This window comes from Molossus molossus, unplaced genomic scaffold (genome assembly GCF_014108415.1).
Source record: "Molossus molossus isolate mMolMol1 unplaced genomic scaffold, mMolMol1.p scaffold_m16_p_1, whole genome shotgun sequence".
Classification (NCBI taxonomy): Eukaryota; Metazoa; Chordata; class Mammalia; order Chiroptera; family Molossidae; genus Molossus; species Molossus molossus.
This window is the reverse complement of record NW_023425344.1, coordinates 194,197,303-194,216,886: the sequence shown is the minus strand read 5'-3', so window position 1 is coordinate 194,216,886 and position 19,584 is coordinate 194,197,303. Positions and strand designations below refer to the sequence as shown.

At 34.4% G+C, this 19,584-nt stretch overlaps 1 protein-coding gene across 5 annotated transcripts in view; it reads left to right on the top strand.

Annotated features, from left to right (window-relative positions):
- The window catches only part of ZNF280D (zinc finger protein 280D), a 112,572-nt gene that overhangs the window by 74,692 nt on the left and 18,296 nt on the right, over positions 1 to 19,584 (top strand). For all 5 annotated transcript variants that reach the window (XM_036266059.1, XM_036266054.1, XM_036266053.1 and 2 more), the window contains 3 exons: positions 4,730 to 4,848; positions 5,000 to 5,036; positions 15,184 to 15,229. In XM_036266059.1, the coding sequence (XP_036121952.1) occupies positions 4,730 to 4,848; positions 5,000 to 5,036; positions 15,184 to 15,229 (202 nt within the window). The remainder of the gene's footprint in view (positions 1 to 4,729; positions 4,849 to 4,999; positions 5,037 to 15,183; positions 15,230 to 19,584) is intronic.

The window sequence follows — 19,584 nt, the reverse complement described above, 5'->3', positions numbered from 1 at the left end:
TTGAAAATAATTGTGTGGACAGTAGGTTTCATCCATGATGTTGGAGCAGTAGCTCATAGGAAATAAAATTTGATTCATTTTAAAAAGTATGGTAATGCTAATTTTAGAACATTTACTGAGTTTGATGAAATAGATTAAGTTATATTAGATGTTGCCTTTCCTGAAAATTTTTATAAGAATTGAAAGAGTTTTGAATCATTTAAAAGATGAAATTTAAGTTTGATTTTTATCACTGTTGTCAAGCTTAGATGTAAGTTGTTTTTAAATGAACTATATTATTTTAAAGATCTGGGCTTTTTTTCTCTCCATTTGAATAGTTATCAAATTGAAAATTGGTCAGTTCCTGTGAAGGGAGTATAGCATACTTATAATTGTGTAGAACAATAATTTTTGTAATTACTCCTTTATTGGAATGGAATATTCATTCTTTAGCTATTTATTATGCATTTATCATATACATAATGTACAGCTCCTGTAAAGAAAGTGATGTCTTAGAACCAGTCTTCAGAGAATATACAGCTTATTGAGTGGGAGATATAGATGAACATAAATAATTAATAATGAAAGGAAGATTTTAATAAGTGCAATGAAGGTTATTTATTTCACAGGGGAGAGAGATTACTTGGAATAATCTGGATAGGTGTTAGTTATACTGTGCTCTGAAGAATATATTATGTATATTGATAGAAGAGGCACAGCAGCATTCAAGTGGGAAGAAATAGCATGAATAAAGATGCAGAAATGGAAAACGTAGAAGGCATACACATGAAATAGCTGGTAGCAAATAAATGAAGCATTAACTTCATATAGTAAGTGTGAAGTCTGGGACAGTAATTTTTAGTTTAGAGCCAGCGAAAGCATTGAAAATAAGGCTAAGGAGTTTGGGTTTAATTTTGGAGGGCACTGGAGAACCTTTGATGTTTCATATAGAATCAAGTAATATCAAAGGAAGGTTGAATCGAAGATACCCTTCTCACCTTCAACAGTAGGGTGAATAATAGATGCATGAATCCTATAGATTAGGACTATTGTAATAGTTTTGAATGATTTAGTAAGGACTTGAGTTAAAATGATGAGGTGGTATTGTATCATTAAGAATTTGGGTTCTGGAATCAAAGCGCTCAATTTAAAACCTGGTCCCGACCTTTACCATTCCTGTCCTTGGTAGAATACTGAGCTAACTCTCCTCTATGAAAAGCTAATGAATTATAACACATACTTTGGGTTGTTGTAAGATTTAGATGAGATGGTATGTCTAAATTTATTAGCCTGGCACAGATTAAGTACTCAATAAATTTTTAATATTGTAAAATGCTTGACATACTAACTATTTTAAGGAAGAAGATACAGCGATAACTATAGTTTAGGCTTTATTGTTAGAGGAAATGGCATCTTAAGAAAGGAGGAGTTGATTTGGGGAGGAAATACATGACTTTAGTGTTATGGTCAGTTTTGATGTGCCAGTGTGACATGTAGGTATTAATACACAGTCTGGCCAGAGTGGCTCGGTGGTGGAGCATCAGGACACATACCCAGGTTGTGGGCCCTATCCCCAGTCGGGGGCATGCAGGAGGCGGCCGGTCGATGTTCTCTCTCATCGACGTTTCTATGTCTCTCTCCCTCTCCCTTCCTCTCTCTCTAAAATCAGTAAAGGAAAAAAAATTTTTTTAAAAATACACAGCAGATTGTTAGACTAGAGCTTCAGGGGAAAAGTCAGTCTATGGTATGTTATTTGTTTGTATTTGTGTATTGGTAAAATGCTTAAATGTTTAAAGTATGTGGTGAATTTCAAAAGTGTATTTTATGCTTTGTTAAATTGACAATAACAATGATAGCATTACATGATCTTTTTTTTACCTAAGCAAAAATAATATATTAGCAGGATTCTAAACAATCTCATGGACCCCTAAGAGGAAAAGGAACAACCAGAACAAAAAGGGAAACAAAGCCTTCACTAACTGATATGGCTTCTCTCTGGTCTAGCCTGCTGAGGCAGGGTGATCTGGTCTTTATTATTTTCTCTAGATTTGGGTTTTATTCTCCTTACTTTGTGTAGACTAGCACTCTCTCTTGATGACCCACATGTAGTATTCCCAGCCACACACATTTTCCCAGTACAAGAAATTTTATTGAAAACCCCAATTACAAAACTATATCCAGTGGAATAGGCACTGAGCTACTACTTACCGTTGAGACCACTTTTAGTGTCTGTGAGGGCAGTTTGTTAATAGAAAAGACTATGTAGTTAGTCTTTAATTAGTCTTTAAAGTTAAGTATTTAAATCTTAACTTTCCTTGAGCTTTTAAGTTGAACTTAAAAATACTGCATTTAGCACTGGCCGGTTTTGCTCAGTAGTTAGAGCATCAGCCCGCAGACAAAAAGTCTCAGGTTCGATTCTGGTCCAGGGTCGTGGGGGAGGCAACCAGTCGATGTGTCTCTTTCACATTGATCTTCTTATCTCTCTCCCTTCCTTCCTCCTACTCTATCTGAAAATCAGTGGAAAAATTTCCTCCGGTGAGGATTGGAAAAAAATAAAAGAATAGCATTTAGAAATCAAGTACATTTTGATAATCACTTTTGAGAGGGCCATTAATTAATGTTTGAAAAGGTTCATTTAAGTTGAACAGACTAAGTTTTTTAAACAAGTCCCATTTGCAATTCAGGTTCCTTTAAACAACTTAACATCTTTATACAGTTAATATTTTCTTTTCTTTTTTTTTTTTTATCCTCACCCGAGGACATTTTTCCATTTTTTGTTCAGGTAGAGTGGGAGGGAGAGAGAGGAACAGAGAGAGAGAGAGAAACATCGATGTGAAAGGAACACATTGAGTGGCTGCCACCCGCACAACCGACCAGGGCCGGGGACAAACTGCAACCGATGTACATGCCCTTAGTGGGAACCGAACCCGGGTCTCTCAGGACCGCAGGCCGACGCTCTAACTGCTGAACCAAACCGGCCAGGGCTTTCTTTTCTTTTTAAATAACACTTCAGGTGCTTGACTCAACAAGCTCCCAAGTTTTTAACTCATATAAATTAATTATATAGTGGGTTTTTAAGTTTTCTGAAACATTTACATACTTTTTGAAGGCTTAATAATATTTTTAAATATCTCAACTAAAAGTCAAAAGTTTAAACTTTTTAAATGAGAATCTTAAGGCCAATGTCACATACTGTACTATGCCAGTTATGTTTAAGTATTTCAAATAGCGAACGCAACACATTGTGGGAATTGTTTCTTAGGCTTTTTGAAAATTTATAATCCTTACATATTTCATTTCAGAGCTACTCAGTGTTTGGTAGGGAAATGAGTAGTTCAGGCTCCAGCAAGTGGGCCAGTTCACAGTGCAAGGATGCTGAGGAGCTCAAGCTTTGGACTTCAGTAGTGAATTAACTACTTTAATTAATCAAATATTAGTTGAGAATAATACCAAACTTGGTTAGTTGTGATGAGAATCAGTATATGGAAAAACCTTTCACATATAGTACACAATTGATGGCAGTTACACTTGATCTATGTATTTAAAGCCTTAACATTGCTCTTTTTTTTTTTTTAATCTTCACCCAAGGACATTTTTTGCATTTATCTTCAGATAGAGCAGGAGGGAAAGAGGGGGAAGAGAGAGAGAAACATTGATGTGAGAGAGACGCATCAACTGGTTGCTACCCATCCAACCCCAACCAGGGTGGGGACAAACTGCAACCAAGGTACATGCCCTTAGTGGGAACCGAACTCAGGTCTCTACGTTCCACAGGCTGATGCTCTAACGGCTGAGCCAAACCAGCCAGGGCAACATTGCTCTTCTAATTTATTCTTACCTAAATAAAACATTACATTGTAAGCTTTGTTAGAGTGCAGACTGTATTTTTTTTCCATTCATATTCATAATGTGAGAAGACAGTCTTAGTAAATATATATATATTTTTTCCAATTTTTATTAACTTATTTTTGTTACAGATGTTTTTCCTGTTTCTTCCATAGACACCCTCCTCCCCATCCTGCTTCCCCCACACCCCTAGCATCGTTGTCTATGTCCACTGGTTATGCATACATGCATATAAGTTCTTTGGTTCATCTCATCCATCCCCCCAACTCCCCCTCCTCTGAGATTTGTCAGTCTGAACCATACTGCTTTCTATGTCTCTGGGTCTATTTCGTTCATCAGCCCACCTTGTTCATTATATTCCACAAATAAGTGAGATCGTGTGGTATTTGTCTTTCTCTGACTGGCTTATTTCACTTAGCATAATACTCTCGAGGTTTCTCCATGTTGTCTCAAAGGATAAGAGATCTTTCGTTCTTAGAGCTGCATAGTATTCCCTGTAAATATGTATTGATTGAATGATTACTGTACCCTTGCATTCAGAAGGGCAGAGACACGGGTACTTTGTGACTTGTTAAAGTGACACAAGTTGTTAGTGGAAACAACACTGGGCTTTAGATCTCTTGACTCCAAGCTTTTCAGCAACTGGTCTGAGAAGTAAAAGTTTATTTTAAAAAAGAATAGTTTCTGTAAATAAATGATAGCATAATTTGGATATGGCTATACCATTTTCTAGACAGTAATTTTTGTTATATCAAGTTTGTATAACAAAAATAGGATTGACAGACACAAAAAGCAAATTATGAAACAATAATCATTGAACTTAATATATGGATTTTCATAAAAGATTATAAAAAAAATTTTCTTTTCTACTATGTGCTTTTTTTTTTTTTTTTTTTTTTTATAGGGGCATTACTCTAGTGTGCCTTAATTGTGATTTCCTAGCTGATGTTTCTGGCTTAGATAATATGGCTACGCACTTGAGTCAGCATGAAACTCATACTTGCCAAGTTGTAGTAGACAAAGGTATGTGTATATATAATTATGTTACTTTGGATTTTTGATATTTATTTTCGTATTTTTGGTCAGCCACAATATAGGTTCTTTATGAAATTGTTATTCTCACTCATCATATTTCATATGCTATTTTAAATTTAAACTTTTTTTCGAATTTCAGCTTTTGTTCGTATCCCAACTTCTGAACATCTTTCTGAGTAAGTTTAATTTTTATTCAGAGCATTTTACTTTGATGGATTTTAGCACTATTGCATTTTTAAATGTATCGTTAATAGAAATGAAAAATATTAAAGTATTTTGTTTTGTTTTTTTTTAAAGCTGCTTGTTGAAATAGGTTCCTGCTCTATGGAGCTCGTGACCTGGTGCAAGACAAGTTGGAATTTCCTAAGTTCAAAGTTCTGAGATGTTTTCTTACACAAAGGCAGTTAAGCAGCCAACTTCATGACACTAGTTCTCATTATTCAGCTTTTTTCAGCTTCAAATGGGACTAGATTCTTTATTCCACCTTATCTTTGTGTCAGGTTGACATATCTTAGCATAAGTTGTTTTCTCCAGTTGGCCCTTTCCAAAATAACTTTTGTTGCTATAGTCATTTTCTTACTTTGCTTAAAATAATTTGTGTTTTTCTCTGCTGTACTTGCCCTCAGAATAATACATTTCAAATGATATGGCTGTTTGTCTTTTTGTCTGTTTTGTCTGCTTTTTTAATTTCTTAAAGTCTTAAGTGTTTAGGCCCAATGATTGTCTTTTTCCTCATTCGTTGTCTGTCATTGTGCTATTTTTCTTATTTTTCAGATGCAGAAGCAGCCCAGAGATTTCAAAAAATGTCCAGGGTACACCTGGACAGTGTCCCCCTTCGATGGACACAACTGATGCCTGTTCTCTCTTTCCAAGGAATGTGAATAATTTTACAGTGGGACCTGCTCTAGGTTGTGGTCTCAAGAGATCAGATCTTGGGGAGACTCCCTTACTTCATGGCTGGCCTCCCATAAGGTTGATGCTAATTTAGCCAGAGATGGTCTCAGAGCCCACCAAATTGAGCACAAATTTCCATTGGGGACTTTGGCTCTTGATCTTAAGCTTGTGGGTCACTTCTGGCCAAAAAAAGCTCATCAAATCAGTGCTTCAACATCCAACTTGAAGTTTAGTCATTTTGGCTGCTGCCCTTTAAGCTTCCTCTAGCATGAATGCAGTCTAAGGAATATAAAAGCTCTGGTTGTTAGGAAGCCATGGTTATTTTCATGTCCTTGGAACAACAGGTCTCTACAATTATGTTCCAAAATTGTAGTTATTTTTACTGTCATTTAAAATATGTTACCCAGTTCTAACTCTATAGTTTTTTAACAATAGTAATTCTCAACTTTTTTATTTTTAATAATTTAATTTTGAGAGTTTGTTTTATGTTCTACAGATTTACTGCTTTTATGTTGTCTATTTTTATATTCTTTTCTATTCTTTAAAACTGTTTAATGTTTGCTTTGTTTTGCTAAGACTTCCAAGAGATTACCTATAATTGTTTAAAGATTCTCTATAGTGCCTAGTTAGAGCTTTTTAATTTGGCTATTCAGATCATTAGACATTACTATATCCTGTGTCTTATTTTTGGATTATTATTATTAAAATTATCTTAATAACTATGAATTCAAGGTGTAAAGAAATAATAAAACATCTTGCAGGTCTTAAAATAAGTTTTAAAGTTAAGTATTTGTCTCTGAGCAACACACAGTATCCACTTAACCATTAATGTAATTCCTTTGGGTAAAGGTAACATTAAAAAATATGGGATTGCCCAGGCAGGGTAGCTCAGTTTGTTGGAGCATCATCCTGTACACTAAAAAAGGTTGTGTGTTCGATTTCCGATCAGGGCACATATTTAGGTCTCAGGTTCCATCGCTTGTTGGGGTACCTACAGGAGGTAACCGGTCGATCGATCCCCTCCCCCCCTTCTCTAAAATCAATAAACATATCCTCAGGTGAGAATTTTTAAAAATAGAAAAAAATATGAGGGCTAATAATGCACTTGTTTCTTTCATGTATTTTTTCTACACATACATGTATATTTTAAAAATTGATATTTGTTTTAGATACATTGCATTAAGATCTAAACAGTTTGAAGTTACTGTTTTCTTTTAATTGAACATAGTATTGTTTAAATGCCTGAGAAATAGTTTCATACATGTGCTACAGATTTTATTATATAAATAGGTGAATTGCTTTGTTTTTAGGTAAACCGTACGATTTGACCCACGACTAAAAACTATCTACTTAGTACATCTTATATTTTTCCCTCCAGCACAATCAAAAGGTCACTATTTGTACTATACCAATTTCTTGAATTTTAAAGACAAGCAAAACACCTTTTGTGATCTTAGTTGCCATAAGGATAGGCAGATTCTGAAAGTATGACTCAGTTGTGATTTTTTATTCTAACACTAGAACCGTTTTACTTTGAAAGAGATTCAAAGCTAATTTAGATGACTACTTACTATGTAATGTGTTCCCTTGCAATTAATTTTTTAAAAAATGAATCCATTAATTTTAAGCTTCCAAACTAATTTCTACTGTAAATCAGTGATTTTCCAAAAGCTTCAAAAGTGGTTTTTAGATGGACTTGGTGATATACTGGTCTTTATTTCCGTATCTGTCTCTAGAAAAGTTTTGTTAATCACCTTTATATACAATTCAAAAAATATTTTATAATTTTCCCAGAAACAGTATCTTTCTATTGTTAGTTAACATAAGTTTCTTTTTTCGTTTACAGATAGTTGTTCTGCCTTGGTTCTAGTTCAAAAATAGGATAAACTATATACTTAATATAACAGTATAGGAGTACTGCTTTATGTTCTTCCATAGGACTTTATTTTATAGTATTATCAAGTTCATTGTTTAAACTCTTAAAGTTGTCATCTATATCGTTTTTTAAAAAAAGAAAAAAGTTTAAACACTTTAGGTGCTTAGTACGACACTTGCTTATTTTAGACAGTTGGTTGCATTTTAATTTGGTGCTAATGAATTCTAGCTTGAGTCTATAATCAAGTTATTCTAAATAGTTTATTCACCTGATCAGATATAGCTATTTTATGCATGTGTGCTTTTGGTTACCACTTGAATAAAAAGTGAGATTGGATCAGTTTGGTCTGTCACCATTCTTAGAAAAAGTGACTCCTAAACCACAGAGACATGGATTCTTGCCCTATTTTGTCACATTTTGGTAAAAATGCCTCAGCTCTTTGGGCCTGATTTTTTATTCTGTGAATATTTCTTGAGCATCTACTTTGTGTCGGGCTCTGTTTTAGGTGCTAGAGAAATTGACTGAAATCTCTGTCCTCATGAAGCTTATGACTTAGTGGTGAAAGACAGATAATAAAAAGTAATTAAAAGATATGGTATGTTAAATGGTGGTCAATACTATGAAGAAAAATGAAGTTAGGGAAAGGGGATAAGGAGGGCAGTGTGAGAGTTTGTAGGCTGCCATTTAAAATTTGGTGGTCAGCCAGGCCGATGTGGCCAGTGGATTGAGCATCGCCAGTGGATTGAGCATCGTCCTATGGACAGAGGTCCCAGTTTGATCCCTGATCAGGGCAGATGATGCCTGGATTGAGTAGAGGCAAGCAGGAGGCAGCCAATCAATGTTTCTCATATCGATGTTTCTAGCTCTCTCTCCAAATAAATAAATAAATATTAAAAATAAATAAATAAAATTTGGTGGTCCGGGAAGGCCTTACTGAGAGGTGATCTTTGGGTAAAGACCTGGAGGAATTGCAAAGAAACTGGTTTGGCTGCCATTGATTGAATAAGAGGGAGTCTAGTAGGAGATGGGGCCTGCAAAGTAAGTGGGCTGTGTTGTACAGGACCTTAACCATTGTAAGGCATTTGGCTTTTACTCTGCGATAAGAAGCCATTAAAGGATTCTGAATAGAGGAGTGTTTTATACCTCAGTAAAACCTTAAATACAGAAAAGTGTTTATATTACTCTAGCCACTGTCTTCACAATTAATTGTAGAAGACCAACGGCAGAATCAAAGAGATTAGTTAGTGGGCTTGTTGTAATAATCCAGGTAGAAGATGGTGGGGTCTTGGGCTAAGCTGCTAGCAATGTGGGCCATCCGAGGCTTGATTTTGGATTTGTTGGTGATTTGGATGTGAAGTATGAGAGAAAGTATTGAGAATTATTCTACACTTAATGATCTGATCAACTGGAAACATGGCATTGATATTAAAGAAGATGGGAAAGTCTTGGAGAAATAGATTTGGGAGGGAAGATGAGAATTTTGATCTGCCACATGTTTTAATTTGAGATATCTATTAGAAATCAAGTGGAGGAGTCATTGTCATTAACCTATATGAGTTTAGGAGAGTGTTCTAGGCTGTAAGAATTACTTAGCATTTTCTTTTTTTTTTTTTTCTTTATCCTCACCTGAGGACATTTTTCCATTTTTTGTTCAGATAGAGCAGGAGGGAGAGAGAGAAAGAAACATCGTTGTGAAGGGACACATCGAGTGGCTGCCACCCGCACGACCAACCAGGGCCGGGGACAAACTGCAACCGAGGTACATGCCCTTAGCGGGAACCGAACCCAGGTCTCTCTGTACCGCAGGCCGACACTAACCGCTGAGCCAAACCGGCCAGGGCAGCATTTTCAAATGTCATGGGAATGATATAAGTTAAGCTAAAATATGAATAAAATGGGTGTATTGAGTCACTGTCAATATCCTGCTTATGATATTGTACTATAATTTTGTAAGATGTTATCATTGGGGGAAACTGTATAAAAGGTACACGGAAACTTTGAAAGGGTCAGTAATGTTTTAAAGGGTAAAGGTAAAAGTTTGCAAAACGTGGAAACTGTGGAAATTGTGTTGCTTGCATGACCTTTGCTCAGCCTTTGCTGAGTACGGATAAGGATTATCTGGATTATCTGCAATATAACGGATAACCCAGCAGATGCCAGATGAGATACCACACCAGTCCTATGGCAAAGTGGACAATGAGCCAGACAAGGTACATCAGCAGGAACTGCCGGAAGCTAAAAGTAGAGTATATAACTGACAACCCAACCCTGATTTGAAGCTCAACCCTTCTTGGCTCAGCCTGCCTGTACCCAGGCGCATGCAATAAAGCCATTTTGCTCTACATTGGCCTTGTGCTATGGATGTGATCTCCCGCTGGCTCAGACCTTTTAATCTTTATTATTTCTTACAGCTGCATGTGCATATACACTTGTCCCAAAATTTAAAAAAAGTTCAATAAAAAAGTCATGGACTGTAAGAGATCACCAAGGGATAGAGTAGAGAGAGAGAGGGCAAGGTCTACAGACTGAGCCCTGGGGAACCTGACAAAAGATTAGGAGGATGAGGAAGAATTGTTAAAGGAAACTGAAAGAGTGGCTAGTGACATGGGAGGGAAACCAAGGGAATGGTTGTACCCTTGGAGCCTTGGTTCCCTATTTGTAAATGTGAGTGCTGACTTGTTCTGGAGTTCTGAGATTCTGTTATTCAGTATTGGTTATACCTACATGTCATAATTTGTTCTTTTTGAGAAGAAGAATTCAGAATGCCACATAGCCTTATCCCCAATAGCAGAAACAAGGATGCTTTTTAACTTTGAGAAAATTAAATTGTTCACATTGTTCCTTAGCATACTTAACTTTCTATGTATACTCTTATAAAAGTAATTCTCTTACATTCTATAAAAGAAGGTATCTAGGTCAGTATTTTCCAAACTCTGTTTTGTAGAACTAATGCCAGTCATTTATAAATTGTCTAGGGGAAAGAAAATGTTTCCATGGTCAAATAAGTTTAGGAAATGCAAGTTAAAGTTAAAAAGATTCTTTTTTTTTTTTTTATCCTCATCCGAGGACATTTTTCCATTTTTTGTACAGACAGAGTGGGAGGGAGAGAGAGGAAGAGAGAGAGAGGGAAACATCGATGTGAAAGGGACACATCGAGTGGCTGCCACCCGCACGACCAACCAGGGCTGGGGACAGACAAACTGCAACTGAGGTACATGCCCTTAGCGGGAACCGAACCCGGGTCTCTCCGGACTGCAGGCGGACGCTCTAACCGCTGAGCCAAACCGGCCAGGGCAAATAGATTCTTTAATATGGAATTTTTTGGGCCTGTGAATATCTAAGAGAATATTTATTTCACCTTGGAGGGATCATGTTCTGGATGATGATTTGGGGCTTATTTGTATAGAAGTGATGGTTTGAATTGTGCCTAAGGATGAGGTATACAAGACTGAGCAGGTCTAAATGGTAAATACTTCCATATGAATGTTCTGCAGGCACCACAAATTCAGTATATCCAAAACGGAATTCACTTTTTTCTGTAAAATATGCTTTTCCTCCCTTGAATTTTCTGTTTTGGTTAATGGCATTACCATTCTCTTGTGACTCAAGGCAGACAATTGGGGGCTCATATTTGTTCTTCTCATTTACATTTATCCAGTTGGTACTTATATTCTGTTGGATTTACTTTGTTTATCATCTACCTAAACATCTTCTCCATGATCTCTCTCCTGCTGTACCTAAGCCAGTCATTAACTGTCTCTTACATGGATGCGCTGACTAGAGCCTACCCTCTTCTAACACTGCCTTTTCTCTTTTTGTTGCACAAATCTGATCATACTTTCCTATTAACCTTAGAATAAAGTTTCTTACCATAAACACTTTAGCATGACAATCAGGCCTTTTCCTGAAGTGGCCCTTGCTATCTCTTCACTTGCATCTTCAAGTTATTCTTCTTTTACCCATACATACCAATCATATAAGATCACTCAGGAGCTCACATTTTTGCCATTTTGTTTTATATTATATTTCTTTGCCTTTACTCTACCTTGAATTTCTTTCCCCTATTTTGCTAACTTTTTTTTTTTTTTAATCCTCACCCAAGGACATATTCATTGATTTTTAGAGAGAAGAGGGAGTAAGGGAGGGGAAAAGAGAGAGAAAAATCAGTGGGTTGCATCTCGTATTGTGCTCCGACCCAGGATTGAACCCACAATCTATGTGCCCTGACCTGGAATCGAAGACCCGACCTTTCGGTGTGTGGGATGACACTAACCAACTGAGCCACATTGGCCAAGTCTTTGCTCTTGCTGCAAACCAAGTTCACTGTAGTGTCTTCACTGCTTCCTTGCCTCTTTCACCTTCACAGTAGCTTAGTCCTTTCTTTATACAGCCACTGAGTCGTATAGATGTCTCTTTTCTAGCACTTTTTACAATTCTGTAAACATTTGCTTCAGTATGTTTCCTTGACAGTGAACTTCTTGAAAGGAGGACTGTGTCTTAACTTTGGACTGAAATTCTGAGCACAATACCTGATATATGTGCAACCTGGTAACACGTTTAGCTCAGTTACTCTTTCCATACATAATATCTATTAATACCTCTTGGAACAAATGATCAGAAATGCTGCACTAGATGTTTTACTGTTATTTATTAGTATGATGACTAATATCTTAAATTTAAATTGAATGTCTAAATGGAGGGTATTGAGAATTGGTTGACTTTACTACTGGCTAGTTGTATATCCTCTTTTCAGCATTTTTATAGTATGCTTATAGGTATTCTTAAATTGAAGATTAAATTTTGAAAATCACCATTGAATTTTTTGGCTTTTAAATGTTATTGGAAAGAAAGAATGTGGTCAGGCTGAAATAAATTTGGACATTTTCCCTCTTATAGTTCCTTCCCTGTTCCCATGGTATGTCTATAGTGTGAATGAAACGTCAAAAGAACACACTAATGTAACTCATCCAAAATACTCATTTTACATGTAGCCTTGAATTGGTCATCTTACTTGCAGAAAAATGCAAATAGGGACATTTATTTCATTTTAAACTTCAGAGGGAAAGGATTGCCCTTGAGAAATATATCAGAAAGATCTATTTCAGCAGGTTTATATACAGAAGAAACATTACTTATTTGCAATCTTGACCTCTAATGATTTGTTATTGAAATTGATCATCAGTCAGTCCTCCTGTTCTTGTTACATTGAAGTCTTAAATAGTGTTTGTTTTCTATGCTATCCTTTGTTTTTCTGTTAAAAAAGTATTGTAATATTCACAGGTAAAAAGTGTAATTATGTAATAGTAGGTCATTAGCTGAGAACTTTGAGCTTAGCAAATTTCACTGTCTTCTACCAAGCAATTGAATATCTCATGATGACTATTTCAGCAGGTATCTTTAGTGAATAAGAATTACAGGTAAAAACTTATTTTCTTTTCAAAAATGTTAATGATGTATTCATATTATATTATAATTTGTTACTCTTAAAGTATGCCTTTATAGTTATTAAAATGTAGTATACATCTTAGTAATGAATGTGATCACTCAATGAGATTTTGAATAGTGTACTTTTCTAATTTAAAAAAATTTTTTTTCTAAATGTTTTTACTGGTAATTACAGTTTTGTTTCTTAAACAGAATACCAGTGTTTAAAGCCCAAACAAAATTGTCATCCCAATTTTGATAAGCCTGTTAGTGGTAGTTATTTTAATAATTTTGTTCTCATTGGTTTCTTAGCCAGTAAAATGAAGAGTAATAAACACCTGTTACCAACCTCCCTTGCAGAAATATTACAGTACTCAATGTCCCCAGTTGAAATGCAATAATAGTAACACATGCTTAATAGCTTTCATTTTAATTGCTGCATAAAGTGAATTTATTACAATAGCCATATGTGAAAATGGTTAGCGTGATAATACCTCTTTCTTAAGAATACAAGGTCTTTGATAACATTTTCAACAGTAGGCTGAAAAGGAAAAGGCTTTAATAAAATATTTTAAAACTGCTTTGTAACCAATTTGTTTCAATTTTTCAAACTGAGTTTAAGATTATTAAATACTTAAAAATAAAGATCAGTTGTAGTTTACAAATTTATTTCAACACTTCATTATTCCAATACCTACTTTTTTGTTTCATCAGATTAATTTTCATGTTTTCTTACTCTTTATACATGTTATTCTTAAAACTATTATTTTCCCATATACAGTCATTAAAGCAGTGAAGTTACACTGTATACTTGATGTTATTTCATTTTGATGCATATTCTTGTTCACAATTAAATACTTGAGAGAATTACAAATCTTTGACCTGAAAACGATTGACAGTTACGCATTTTGTTCATTTTTTGTGCACGTTTTACTCGTTTACTTTTGTTTAGTAAGTTACTTCTAATTATTCTAATATACCACCAATATAGTGCTTATGCAAAAAAAAGATATGCTCTCTTTGAAATTGTTTGCAATTTCATATAACTAAAATATAGATAAGTAATTGTACACAGTTAAATTATTATGATCTAGTAAGGCATTAGCATTTTATAGTCCTAATTTTTTTTTAAAAAACCCTCAGAGATTAGATAAAGAAGAGGAGTGTTTGCCAATTCCATATTTCAAATACTAAACATGAGAGTAGCTTTTAGCATGGTTCACATTCTGTCCTACTAGATGTCTTCATTTGTGTTCATGAAATTTGTATAGTTGTTGCTAATGTTAAATATATTATATATAGCTATTAAGCCTTCATAAAGTTATGAAATACTCAACTCTGTATTAATGGCATTTCAGATCGGGGGGGGCACCCTAATTATGCAAATTTTAATATATAATATCAGCAAATATTTAGTGAACATTTTCTGAAACAATATTTTGGAAAAGTTAGCTTTTATATTGATTATTTTAAAAGATTTTATAGGTGCCATATGCCTTTGTTATTGTAATAAGTTACAAATAGTAGTTTTTGAAATCAAGAAGTTTTAAAAATGTATAGTTAATATTTGAGCTATGCTTACAAAGATTTTTAAGAGAATATATCCTCCAAAATTCTAAATCTCTATGATTTTATCATCTCTAGAGTAAGTTAATTGTAATAAATACTGAAATGGCATTATTGTATTGAATTTCACCATGGATAAAAAATATATTCTCCGCTATTTAAGTCCTATAATAGTCAATACTAATGCATATAATATATATTAACCATATAGCCTACTTTTATTTTTTTAGAGTAAATTATTTTTAAACTGTTTTACTAATGTGTTATGTTGTTTCTTTTAAATTGTACTTGGCATAGAGAAAATTTCTTAAGTGCTCATATTTTTAAAGAAGAAAATACATGTCTATTCATTTGTTTAGCACATTTGTTGAGTCTGCTGTTTATTTTTTTATAAAATACATTTTATTTTTTTCTTAAAGTATTTTCTGAGGTAATTTACTATTATAGTATAAATTGTACATTAGTTTAGATTTACATTTTAATTATTTTAAGCATGCAAAAAGAACTGTTTTATGTTTTTTCATTGTAATTATAAAAATCTCAATACTTATTTTGTTTTCAAGATTAAAAACTGAAGCTCCCACTAAGGAACAAAAACCTGTGTCTGAGGTAAATTTTGTCTTATTTTATACCTTAAAGATTTAGACATTAGAAAGTATTGTTGGTATGGTTTTTTTACAAACATTTTAATTCAATGTGCATACATCAATAACAATTATTGGCATGTTTTCGGGGGGAAAAAATGGAGATTTTTTTTTCATTAGATATAAAAATATCTAATCCTAAGTAAAATTGCAAATTGGTTTTATTTTGATAAAGACATTATATATTTTATTTGACTGTTTCAACTAGTGAGTAATGAAAACAAATTTATGATTTAAAAATCCCCAAATCAGTAAAACCTCTAACATTTGGTATATTGGAAAATGAATCTTTCAAGATGATAAATCTTTCAAGATGAATTTAGACTGTCAGAGATGTAAGTAATTTTTTAAGTAGAAATATTTTGGATATATAGTAATTATGCTTTAACTATCTAAAAACAGGCACTGTGAATATAACATTCAGGGTTGTCATATAAATGGTATTTACTGGGCAGTCTGATGAGAAATTTCTAATTTCTAAAGCTGGAAATAATTTTGCTCAAGTACTTCCTTTCTTGATGTTAATTTTTTAAAATATTAATTAATATTATTGTTTTTTCAGAATGTAATGAAGTGAGGCAGATTTAACATTTATCTTTTGAACAGCACTTCTGTCTTGTACACTGAATAAGAAAACCTAGACAGAGTAGCCGCCTTCCTCCAAATGGCTTTTTATGTTACCACAGAAAGCTTTCTTTTGTATGAAAGGTTTTTAACTACAAATACATTTCTTTAATAGATATATAGGATATTGTGGTTATTTGTTCTTGAGTAGTTTTGGTAGTTCGTGATTTTCAAGGAATTGGTACATTTACTCTGAGATGTTGAATTTATGTGTATAGAGTTGTTTGTAGTACTCCCTTATTCCTTTAAATGCCTGTGGGTTCTGCAGTGATTAATCCTCTTTTCATTCCTGACATTGATAGTTTTTGTGTCCTTTTTCTTTTTTTTTTGTCATGTACTTTACAGAACTTACAGAGACAGAATACAATGTCACTGTTTTTGCTTTAGTCAGTTATTTTTTAGAACAATTAAAAACTTTTAACTCTTCTTTTCTGTCTAGTATCATATTCCTTGGGCCTAAAGAACTTTGTTACAGATTTACAATTAATCCCTATATCTTGTTACATATAGGTCTACTGATAATTCTTCCATGCTTTTTTAAATTAAATTCTTTTTCCATTTTTGAATGATACTTTTTGTGAGTATAGAAGGGTTGACAGTTTTGTTTCTTTTCTTTCAGCAGTTTAAGGAAGTCATCGTGTTGTCTCTTGGATTGTATATATTCTGATGCGATGTCTTACTGTAATTTTTATCTTTGTATGTATATATGTAATATGTCATTTTTCCTTGGTTATCCTCAATATTTTATCTTTATTTTGTCTTTAATCTCCATTAGTTTGAACATGATATGACTAAGTTTGGTTTGTTCATTTGTTTATTTATATCTTTATCTATATTTTGTATTTATTTTTTGCATTTGTCTTGATTGGTGTTCTCTGAGCTGTTTTGTATCTTCAATTCCTGGGGTTCCAATTTGACATGTGTTATATCAGTTGATGTTAGTCCCTGTTCTTAAATGCCTGTTCTGATTTCTATGTCCCACTCCCCAGCACATACACATTCTTTTCTTTGTATTTCAATTTGGGTACGTTCTATCTATTGACCTATTGATTTATTTTTCATTTGTTTCAAGTCTGCTGATGCGTCCATCAAAGGCATTTTTCATCTGTCATTGTGGTTTTTTTTGTTTTTTTTTTTCTAGCATTTGCATTGATTCTTACAGTTTCTGACCCTCTGCTAAAATTCCCATTATAGTCATGCACGTTGTCCTCCTTTTTCTACCAAAGCATTTAACATGCTAATCATAATAATTTAAAATTTTCCACCCTATAGTTCTAACATCTGGGTCATATCTTAGTCTGTTTCTGCCAATTGCTTTGTCTCCTGATAGTGCATTTCTCCACTCGCTTTTCTATGTGTTTGAAAGCAAGACATTATATGTAGGACTCAGATAAAAGTATTTATATCTGAAAATGGGCATAGCTTTTCTTATGTTAGGTCATTAGTGTGAGGCTCAGGTTCATGTAGTAGTGAGTGGATCTGGATTTTTATTTTCTTGTTGCAATGGTTACCCTCAGTGTACCATGAAGTTCATTTCCTCTAGTATTTATTTGTCGTTGGAGTGAGAGTTATATTGTTGGAGGTATTTATTTATTCATATATTTATTTAATTCTCACCTGAGGGAGAGAGAGGAAGAGAGAGAGAGAGAGAGAGAGAGAGAGAGAGAGAGAGAGAGAGAAAGAAACATCGTCGTGAAAGGGACACCTGGAGTGGCTGCCACCTGCATGACTAACCAGGACCGGGGACAAACCCCAGCTGAGGTACGCGCCCTTAGCGGAAACTGAACCCGAGTCTCTCTGGACCGCAGGCCGAAGCTCTAACTGCTGAGCCAAACCGGCCAGGGCTGTTGGAGGTTTTTAAAATAAATGTTCTTTGCTCCACACTCAGTTAATCTTTTCCCGTGAGACTGAACTTCAGAGGATCTCTTTCTCTACCTACACTCTTGCCTTTCTTCCAGCAATAGTGCCCTTGCTTGTTATTTGATGTTTGCTAGCCTGATGGTGGGTAGTGGGAATAGGTGATGTTCTCAGTTCTGGTTTAGCTTCACCTGAAAGATGGCTCAGTGTCTCTGGGTCTTGAAGTAGGATTTTTTTTTTCTATACACAGCCACAGTCAGTCCTTGTGCCCAGGGGGTGACAGGTTTTGCCTCTCTTTTTTACAAATATGTAAAGCCATGAACATGAAGAAAAAATATATATCCATAATTTCATAACATCATCCATTGATTGTGTCCTGAGGCATTCATACTTGACTAGAATAAATCATCAAACTCTTATTTTCTTTTATTGCTGTGTTTTATCTGTGTCAAGTAAAACCAACCATTTCATACTTAAACCAAATTTCTTAAGTTTATTTTTTGTTAAAAGAAAAACAGCTTATGTTAAAGGAAGCAATATTGAATGGAAGGCCATATTAAACATTGTTAGTCTAGGTATTTCTTGTGTGTGTGTGTGTGTGTGTGTGTGTGTGTGATGTGGGTAGTCCCTTCAGTAGATCCAGGTGCTTAAGTATACATGTGATATGTTGGTAGCTTGAGTTAATCTTCAAGGTTTTTATCAGGTGCATTGTAGTGGAATCAATGTTGTCATGCCCTGGTAATATTTTAATGTTATCACTATTTAATTTGTGTAGTTTTCCATTTCCTCTTTAGTAATTAATTTCTTTCATATGCTAGGTAGTACTTAGAATTTATATTATACAGTGGCTTCTAAAATAGCCCCTTTTCTGCTACTCTTTATATCAAATTCTATACACTGCAGTATTGTACCGCTTTCATTTCTTAACTCTATATATCATGACTCTTCCACTCCAGTCTGATGGTTGGTTAGTTTCATTGTAACTAAGTAGGAGGTAAGAGAGAAGAGGTAAGTAGGTACAGATGCCTTTTTTTTTCGTTACTTCCTTCCTTAGCTATTAGGGACACTTGATAGGATGTTCCAGGAATCTTTGTATTGGTAAATAAAGATTAATAAAATTATTTCCCTGTCCTCAAGGTGGTCAGAATCTAAGAGGACAATTAGATATGAGAGAATTATACTCTGGTAAGAATGTATGTGTATGTTTGAATTGAGAGACAAACATTAAGAAAATAATTAAGAAAATCATAATAAAATCACCTTGAAGAGACTCCTACTATATTCCAAGTATCTCAGGTATAGGGTATACTAGGAGTCCCTTCAAGGTGACCATTTTTTCTGATGGTCCTTGTTCAGTTATGAGGGAAGTTGACAAATTGTCTTCACTGTTTGTAGCTGTAATCCATAGTACTGCTAAGCAAAAGCAAGTTTCATTTAATTACATATACATGTTTGTATGACTTTTTTATTTACTTTTTTTGTTGTTGTTAATCCTCACCCAAGGATATTTTTCCATTGATTTTTAGATAGAGTGGAAGGGAAGGGGTGGGTGGGGGGTGGGGTGCGGAGAGACATTAATGTGAGAGAGACGCATTGATTGGTTGCCTCCTGTACAACCCTGACCAGGACTGGGGATTAAACCTGCAACCCAGTATATGCCCTTGACCAGGAATCAAACTCCTGACCTTTGGTCCGTGGACTGACTCTCTAACTGTTGAGCCAAACTGGCCAGGGCTTTTTTTGTCATTGTTCTGTATGACTTTTTATAGTATTAAGAGCACCAAGGTAAGTAATACAAATTTATTTGTTAACATAATTGATCTTTCACAAATGAAATTT